General features: G+C 41.4%; 1 protein-coding gene across 1 annotated transcript in view; it reads right to left on the bottom strand.

Moving 5' to 3' along the window:
• Positions 1 to 1,532: 1,532 nt before the first annotated feature.
• Positions 1,533 to 10,112, bottom strand: part of HS6ST2 (heparan sulfate 6-O-sulfotransferase 2) — a 239,540-nt gene continuing 230,960 nt past the window's right edge. The window contains exon 2 of the mRNA XM_074962749.1: positions 1,533 to 4,496. Coding sequence (XP_074818850.1) covers positions 3,797 to 4,496 — 700 coding nt within the window. The 3' untranslated portion in view covers positions 1,533 to 3,796. The remainder of the gene's footprint in view (positions 4,497 to 10,112) is intronic.

The raw sequence follows: 10,112 nt of genomic DNA, 5'->3' as shown, positions 1-10,112 counted from the left end.
ATTTGGACCTTCGAAAGTCCACACGCAAAATGTTGGGGCCAGATTTTCATGATTGCACGTCTCCCATTTAAGCACCTAAGCGAAACTGCCTGTTTGCAGGAGTGCTTAGCACCAATTAAAATTTGTATTGGATTTGTGTGTTAATCAATTTGCTTCTCTCATTCTGTTACATCTCAGTCTGTGAATTCTCAGATTGCTGCATTGACTGGTCCTTGGGCTGATGTCCTGCTAGCTGGTCACCTTCAGTTTTGCTTGTATCCAAATCTGGTGGAAACTTAAAACCTCTCATTAGTTTTCAGAAAATTTCTCCTGTTACATCTTTACATGTGTCCTTTCTTCTTTGAGCCATCAGATGATCTGAGGGCATGGAGCTTCCGAACTCTGGGTTCTAGACTGAAGTTCCTCTATCCACACACACCACATCCTTCTTCCTCTGAGCTAGAAGATGTTTTATTCAACTGTCAAAACATTTCTCTTTGGCTGTTTTTTTTTTTTTTAAATGTGCCTGGTTTTGTGCCACACTTCATTGTTGGGTTGCTTTTTGGTATGGGACGGAAGCATTTTTCACAACTGGCATCTATGAACAGGTCCACTGGGGCTATTCACCAGACTGACAGGCCTCTGTGTAAAGCTGAAGCCGTCAGACTCTGCCCAGCATTAGTCTTGACCCCAAGACCCCATTCTTCACCTTTACATTGAATTGAGAAGAAAGTGGACTTTCCCCAAAGGAATTTGTGTAGGCCAAGGGCCACATCCTGCTCTGATTTACACACCATGCTGGCTTCAAGGAGGCTGCATTGGGTATATATGTCAGAGCAGAATTGGACACCTAGTTGCATTTGCAGAGCTGGGCTGAAGGGTTTTGGAGAGACCTGGGACCAGTAGTTTCTGGCTGGCAGCCGGATTGTGGATTTCTTGGTTTCTGTAAGCACCCCACGCGACGCTTTGATAAGCACATGTTAGGAATGTGACAAAGCCCCTGACCCAAATAGAAATAAGTCGTTTGGCTGGCCAATCTTGAACCATGTTCCTACTTCCCTCTGCTTGTTTCAGGGCCTGAAAAATTCTGACCAATCTCTTTTGTGTCCCCCAGTTCCAACGACAATAAACGCCTTCTCTGTATCACTGAAATCTTTCTAGGGCTGAAGCCAATGGACTCAGTGGAGTGGACCACTGGCTCAGGATCTAGCAGGATTAGCCCCCAAGTAAAAACAGTGGATATTGTTAAAAAAAAGTGCAGGCAGCCACAGCAGTGTTGGAGCTAACAGAAGCGGTGGGTGCTCAGGCGCTTCTGAAAAGCAGGACAAAAATCTTCACCATGGTTCAAAGCCTCCCTGCCCATAGGAATAGGTTTGGAATACATTTCAAGATGGCCATAACTTTCATATCACATGCTTGACTCTTACTGTCTACTTCATTCTTGTCAAATTTAGCATTGCCTCTTAACTGCACAATTCCCAACAAGCGTTTCCAGATAAAGAAATAATGAACTAAGAGCAAAGACTTAATTAAATTTTATTTATTGGTTCTATTGTTAAATTACACAATCAAAGTCAGTGGATCGGTTTGTAAATCTACACAATAAGACAGCAGTCTACAGTGGAAATCAGTAGAATTTATATGTTTATGACAAAACCTTGTATCCTTATATTCATATGTCCCCTATATACAATAAACAGTATACACAAAGAAAATGCAACTAGTCTTTGTAAACCATGCACACCACAGCATAAAAACAAAAAGCATCTTCTGCAACAGGCCCTCCAAGTGGCTTGGGTTTAAGTCCTGTTTACAGCAATGCCTTTCAGTTTTAAGAGTGGATTGTTTTCCCCCATAAAAACCAAAATACAGTTGAGACACCATATTGGCGAATAGACTTCTTAGAAAGAATGCACTGCACATGAAGTTACTTTATTTCCCACATTGCTAAGATAATTTATTTGATTCTTTTCCAGTTTTCCCAATCAGCAACACCACCAGAATGTCCGATGTAACAGGACCTCTGGAAAACTTAGGCACGAAGCCATAGATGTGTGTTTTAAAGCCTTCTAATTTCTATGTCTCCTGGCCCTACTTGTGCATTTAACATTACAGATGAAAGGATATAGTGGAAATGAGCATTGTAAGCATCATACATATTGGAACAAGGAAGGCCATGTTTAGATAGCTTCCCGCACTCACCAAGAACAAGGGGGTCAGTCAAGTTAACACAAGCCTACACAAAATATAACAAGCACATAAATTCAAATGGCCAGTTAGTACAATGCTTGAGAGCATGGTGGGCTACATATAAAATTTCTAACCTTGTCTAATTTATAACTGGAATCTTTACAGTTGTTTTGCATAGAGATTTGTACGATCAAATCACATTTCTTGTCCTTACCCCTCACGTTATCATCCTGTTGCTTTCAAGTTAAATGATCTACGTGCTATTGCCAGCAAAAGACATCCTCTAGATCTGCTCCAGATGAGACTGGATGACAGGAGTACTTTCAGAATGATCTCTAAATGCAGAGCCTCAGTAATACTCTTTCTTGGGTTAGATACTCATCCCATTTTACCAGACAATCTTCTTTTACTATATAACTATGGCTATTTACTCATATTTGTTGCAATCTCTTATAATTGTCTACAATCTGTCAGCACTAAAAAGGGCTCTAAAACATTAGAAAAGAGTCTGATTTTTACATTCCGCAGTAAGGATTTACCAAAAGCAAATCACAATTCAAGTGTAAATCTACTTCACCTCCAATTGGTCACGAATAACCAAAGCAATTATTTGAAAAATGTTGCCAGGACTAGAGATGGGTTTTTTTTTTGTTTTTTGTTTTAGACAGACACTATACAAACATTCACAAGATAGTTTCTTAGAAAGACTCTCCTGTCTTACTTAAATCACCAAATATTCAGCATTTGGTAAATGCAACATGTATTCCAATGCATAAGAAAAGCTGTTAAAACTGGATACTGTGATAAGAGTATAATTTTGAGAAGACTTTATGAAACATGAAGATGTGACATAATTTTTCCAGAATGTTTAAAATTATACTGCCCTGAAAAATTCTGAAAATAGTGTCCTTAACATTGACGTTCATTCAGAAAAGTGTAGTGTTGCTTTTTTAATGTGAGACAGACCAAGTTTAAAACTCTTAGCAGTAGGTAGAAAAAGTTTAAAATAGTAAATATTTATATAACTAGACAAATTACTTCTATTTTTTTAAAGCCAATATTGTACGCAAAATGAGTCAATTTTTTCCTCTATGACCTTTATTGTTTGTTTCACTGTCTTGTAATTTGGTAAATATCGCAAGCCATTGGGGGCCTTAGAAATACATAATTAAAATTTAAAAAAAATCCAAGAGGAAAGGTTTTGCAAGGATGCTTTATTGTGTGCGTGTGTTAAACGCTCATTACTAGAAAATCAATTTGCTTCCGAGGCAGGTTTAACAGGGCATCGCATCACATTTCCAGCACCACATTTGATACTCAGAACTAATTTAAGGATTTTTTTTTTTTCAGTGTCCAAGCAACAATTTCTGAAGAGCCCACCTGGCTTTTGTGTTTCATAAATAATCCAACAAACCTAAAAAGGACAACTTAATTATATTGTAAGGTTACGTTTTCCACGTACAGTACAACATGTAATGCAAAGGCAACTGCAAAGGCAACATTTTATCCTCTTTTGCGTCAAACATTTAAGAAGTGTAATTTGTTTGGACTAACATTGTCGTCTAGGAGTTGTATGGTTTGTGTTTATGGTATTCAACCAGTCTAACTTAAAAGATTTCAGTCCCCATTATCGCCACCGTTCCACATTCCCTATGTAATCAGTAGTTGCATTATCATCACTCTGTTCTTTATTGTGGCCTTGTTTTGCCTTCAGCATCTTCCGTTGCTCTTGGCGCTTCCGTCTGGCTTCTTGGTGCTCTTTCTGTCGCATGTACTGATACCTTTGCAAAAAAAGGTCTTTTGCATAATCATACAACTCCATGTCTAAAAAATTGAGGGTCTCAATGTGTTTTTGAGTCTGCTCATCTATTTCCACACTAGAAGCCCTTGTGCTATTATACTGTGTGAATGGCGCGATGAAGTTCATGTTAAAAGTTTTTTCAAACAGATACTGAGTCTTCCTTTGAAACTCCGTAAGGCCAAAGAAAGCCATACGTTTCAGGTTCTCTTTTGCACTGTCTAGAAGAACCTTGTTTCTTTGCTCCTCTGGCATGACAGACAAGTTGTAACATCCAACCAAGCTCAGGTCAGACAGCATGCGGACCTGCCGATTATTGGCTAGATTGTATGGACAATCCATAAATTCTTTAAGGGAACAGCCTGACCAGTCGTCCCCTGTGTAACAACTGGGTAACTCTTCAGTAGTTGGAGATCTTCCATCACACACGTGTAAGGAAGCCTTCCACGTTGCTCCTCTCTGGACATGTCTCCATTCACTCAAATATCGGGACACAGGGTCGCGCAGGATAGTAATATAGTAAAAGTTCCTGGGAAGGGGACAAAAGAAAAGGCAAAGTGTGTTTAACCAGGTAGATCTCTGGCATACATTGCTTTAGCGGTCACAATCTACAGATTTTTGGATAAGCTTAGTTAATGAGCTTTAGAAACTCTAGTGAAAAGTGTTTTGCAATATAATGTACCTAAATCCCTGATGGGAATAGAACAGCTATAGGGCAGTTCTTCTCTGCACCTAATCTCCCTGCTTACTGTGAGATTTGCACTTACAGGCAAAGTATAAACTGAAAATATAATTTATTTTGACTTTACTAACAGTGCTTTATAGCCCGGAAACTAAATTCCTTTTCATTGTCCACTGACACATACAAAAATGTGCCTTTTCCGGGATCTGGAAGGACGCTCTTTCCTATGGCTGTGTCTACGCTAGGGAACGTCACCAAAAGATTGCCGCTGGTGCTATCATTGGTGGGAGCCTTAGCGTAGACAAGACTCTGGTGCCCCTTGAGTTTTCCACCACCATGTCAATTCAAGATGGCAGCCCATCTGTACTCCAAGGCGTACCATGTGCTGTACTCCAGGAAGGGGTGTAGCAGCAGGCGTAGTTCCCTTATGCACAGAGCTACAGGAACCATTCTCGGGCATGCCTCCCAGAGCTCTCAACGGCTCCTAATGCTGACCGGACTTAACATGGTTATATTCGTCAGTTTCAGAGGCATTGGGGAGCTACCAGGACTAAATAAGCACTGGCCAGACCCTCAGCACAAATCATCTTCGTTCAGTCCTGGAGAAAAATATGCTTCCCTAACCTCTAAAAGGCCTCATGCTGCCCGTGCATGGCCAATCCCCATTATGGAATCTCATGGATTAACAGGATCACCTGGGGTCCCCATACAGAATCTGGCACCGTGCATGTTACCAGCAAAATGCAGTATTCAGTGCCTTACTTTGCAGTGTTTGCACAAGTGAAAATGTGTTTGGGATCATTACAGACATGCAACTTGGGAGAATGTTAAATTAAGTTTTAGTTTTTAGTAATTTACTTCTTTCTTTGACGAGTGTCCTCACTCTCATTTACTCTGGCTGAGTGCTGGTCATTCATTCAACTCAAGTAACTATATATCTGTGACAGACGAATACACCACATATTTTCAATTCAAATAACATGTTCCTTGTACAACAGTGACCTCTTCTGGTACTATGCAGGGCAGTTGTAGCCGTCCTGGTCCCAGGACATTAGAAAGACAAGGTGAGTGAGGTTATATCTTTTATCGGACCTACTTCTGTTGGTGAGAGAGAGGCAAGCTTTCAAAGCACACAGAGCGAAAGAAGAGCCCTGTGTAGCTCGAAAGTGTGTCTCTCACCAACAGAAATTGGTCCAATAAAAGATATAACCTCACCTACCTTGTCTGTCGAATTTTCTGATACTGTAAGTTATAGTCCACAAGATGCTGCCTTGGACTACATTTCCCAACGAACCCTCAGAGCCCGGTAGTATGAATCTTTCATTAAAAGAGGAGGCCTCTAAGGAGAAACAACCTGGCTCCTTTCCTCAGCCAAGACAAGCAGGTGTGTTCTCACCAGCCCTTAATCTAACTGAAGTGAAATGAGCCGACAATCAGGACTTCAATAGATGAGTCATTGCACAACCCCGGCTTTATTTTTTATTTTTTATTTTATATTTTATTTTATTTTATTATTTTATTTATTTTATTTTATTTTGTGCACTGATACCAGTGCACAAAAAGCAAACAGGAGAGATAAGTAAACAGCAGGAAGTTAAATGATGCATTACAATATGATTTTATAGCAAGAGGATTTCTGGCTGGAGCACTGGTTTCTGTCACGAGCAACATCGTAATGAATATGCAGAGAAAAAAATCGTGCATAAGAAGCACCAGCTCCTGCTTAACCATATATTTTGTGAAGTCCTAAAAAGAACGGAGCAAAGAGAGGGAAAGAGCAGGCAGCAGCCGCAAAGTGCTACTGGCTGAATTTACAGGAGGCTTTCTCTAAGTTGCACCGTACCTCGGCGTGGGAAGGGAGATGTCTCTACAGTGCACCGTACCTCGGCGTGGGAAGGGAGATGTTTCATGATGGCTGTGGCACTGACCTCACGGAAGTGCACAGGGCGGGATTTAAGCTGTGGAACTTCGGGGACAAGCTACGCCCAGGGTAACCGTACGTACCGAGACGCCAGCGAGAAGGGCAGAGGCGGGACAGCTGTGCTTCATAGCAGAGAGACAAAGGGGCATGGCAGGGTGGGTGGCATGGCGACCCCTGTGCCCAGAGCCCTGCTAGCGCTAGCGCCAGGGCCCTTCTCGTCTAGGAACGTGGTGTGCCCGGCGTAGCACGCGAGAGGCTGCGTAAAGACTCCAGTAGCAAGCGCTGATTCAATCTGGGTTGCAGCCAAGGTAAATAATCTTCTTTTACTTCACGGATGGTGTCCTTCCCGTCAAACGTTTATTCTGTTGTATGTCTTTTGCTTTTTATTTGCATAAACCAGGGGGACAAATGAGCAAAGGAAGAAGGGCAACGCAATCATACACCCTGTATGTACTGAACAAGTCCCAGGGTTTCTGGTCTGCAGCACTTCACCCAGGGGCACGTCCACAAGACTTCCCCAGCAGCAGGAATGCTTGTTGGAAAGGGCATCTCCAATGGGCCTCGGTGTGAAAAGGGTAGAAGGTAAGACTGCCTAGTGATCTTCAGACTAAGCTTTTTCTAAAGCCAAATCAATGAGTAATTAGGGAGCTGGTCCAAGGGCACTGTGGTTAGTGCAATGTCTGGCATGGGTTGGAGCACCGACCATGGGAGTAAGGAATACCACGTGTTACTCTGCAGTCATCCTCTCTGGCTGAGTTAGGGATGGGAGTGATGGCTCAAGAGGGAGTCATATAGCCTGAAGGACGATCTAGGCATGGCACAGCGGACAATGGGTGTGGGCAATCCTCAACGGTGGGTTCTACTATTAAATCAGAGAACCCCAAAGTTATAAAAATACTAACACCACATATATACACGCACGTACACCTAGACACACACTGCTATAAAATATGACATGTTTACTGAAAAGTGTTTATTTATATATATAAATAAAACAGTTAAAAATGGAAAAGCTGCAGGAATGGACAATATACCAGCTAAGCTGCTAAAAGTCAGCAAGTATGAGAAAAAAAAATACAAGAAGGTATCAACTGACTTGCCAAAGACAATATTGTACCAATCTTGAAGACAGGACATCCTGCCCAGCTGAATAGTTAGAGGTATAAGCTTATCAGCAGTACCAGGAAAAATCATGTCAACAAATAAACTGTCAACTAATTAAGGCCAGTTTAGAGGCAGTAGTAGGAGCTTCAGACAAGGGCAAAGTTGTACTGATCAGATATTCATGCTCTGACAGGTGAGGGGAAAAAAAGTCAGAATGGGGATTAAAGACTGTCAAGGTTCCTTCCCCAATCTGAACTCTAGGGTACAGATGTGGGGACCTGCATGAAAGACCCCCTAAGCTTATTCTTACCAGCTTAGGTTAAAAACTTCCCCAAGGTACAAACTTTGCCTTGTCCTTGAACAGTATGCTGCCACCACCAAGCGTTTTAAACAAAGAACATGAGGGAAAGAGACCACTTGGAGACGTCTTCCCCCAAAATATCCCCCCCAAGCCCTACACCCCCTTTCCTGGGGAAGGCTTGAGAATAATCCTCACCAATTGGTACAGGTGAACAAAGACCCAAACCCTTGGATCTTAAGAACAATGAAAAATCAATCAGGTTCTTAAAAGAAGAATTTTAATTAAAGAAAAGGTAAAAGAATCACCTCTGTAAAATCAGGATGGTAAATACCTTATAGGGTAATCAGATTCAAAAGATAGAGAATCCCTCTAGGCAAAACCTTAAGTTACAAAAAGACACAAAAACAGGAATATACATTCCCTCCAGCACAGCTTATTTTACCAGCCATTAAACAAAGAAAATCGAATGAATTTTCTAGCTAGATTACTTACTAACTTAACAGGAGTTGGAAGGCTGCATTCCTGATCTGTTCCCGGCAAAATCATCACACAGATAGACAGAACACTTTGTTCCGCCCCCACCCCCTCCAGATTTGAAAGAATCTTGTCCCCTTATTGGTCATTTTGGGTCAGATGCCAGCGAGGTTACCTTAGCTTCTTAACCTTTTACAGGTGAAAGGGTTTTGCCTCTGGCCAGGAGGGATTTTATAGCACTGTATACAGAAAGGTGGTTACCCTTCCCTTCATATTTATGACAAAGATGTTGGCTGTTTTCATTGACTTCACAAAGACAGTTGACTTGGTTTGGCAGGAACCTTTATGGAAAGTAGCAAAAGCATATGGAGTTCCAGATAAGATAACTGCAATGACTCGGGCAGCACCGTAAGAATTGGTGGAAAATGTAGCAACTGGTTCAAGACAAAGTTTGAGGACATGGACTCACCACCGCTTTTTATCATGTTCTTAAGCCAGACATTAAGAATGTTAGACTAGTTGGAGGCCATGACATTGGATGATCTAGAGTTAAGCTCCTTAGTTGATGCAGGTGACATCATGTACCTGGCAGTCACACTGGAATTAATGAGGATGAGGATACTCTTTGCTACCTTGGAAAATTGGTGTAGTCAACTTAGACTTACAATAAATGCCAAGATGATGAAGTGGTTGCATCTTGGAAAAGGGATAATAGATGAAGTGTTGAAATGTAGCAGTGGTGAATCCACAGAACAAATAGAATCTTATATGTATCTGGGAAGCTTGATCAGTGCCAACAGTTCCATCCAGGACAAATATAAAAGGAGATGTGCCTTAGCTACAAGTGCTCCACAGAAATTGATGAAATTATGGCCTGATGAAAACATTACATTTAGTACCAAAGTGAAAATTGATCACACCCATCTATTAACAGTATTACTCTATGATCTGGAAGCAGCTGCATTCAGTGAAACAGACATCAGAAGACTGGAGGCAGTAGAGAAGACAGTTCTTCGAAAGATGGTAGGTGTGAAGTGGAACAATTTTAAGACAAATGAAAAAGTTAGGAGCATAGGATGTGAAATCAGGGCATGGGATTGGCTACAATTGAAAAGATTTTGATGGTGAAGACACTGAAGAAGACAAACAGATGATGGGATGCCAAAGAAAACAACGCAAGCACAACCAAGGTCAGTCCAACCTAGAAGTCAACGATCGACTAGGTGGTAGGACACCATATGCAGGGACATGGCCAAGCTGGGCTTAATGGAGGAACAAGCACAGACAAGAATGAATGGCATTGATGTACTGCTTCCTGTGTCTGGAAAGATGTTCTGGGATATGAGAGAGAGAAACTATATAAATATTATAAAGCATCTTTTGGTAAAAATGGAATGTCATACTTTAGTAGAGAGACAATGTAGATGAGTTAATATCTTTTATTGGACCGACTTCTGTTGGTGAAAGAGACAAGCATCTAAGCTACTCCGGGCTCTTCTTCTGAACAGTGTTTAGCACGAAGAAGGGCTCTGTGTAGCTCGAAAACGTGTCTCTTTCACAAACAGAAGTTGGTCCAATAAAAGATATTACCTCACCCACCTTTTCTCCCTAATAGCCTGGGACTGACAGACTATAACACCACTGCAAACAACAGATTGATAGT

The sequence above is a fragment of the Natator depressus genome, chromosome 9 (assembly GCF_965152275.1).
Source record: "Natator depressus isolate rNatDep1 chromosome 9, rNatDep2.hap1, whole genome shotgun sequence".
Taxonomy (NCBI): Eukaryota; Metazoa; Chordata; order Testudines; family Cheloniidae; genus Natator; species Natator depressus.
Note: the sequence above shows the minus strand (reverse complement) of the source record. Positions and strands in the feature narration are given on the sequence as shown.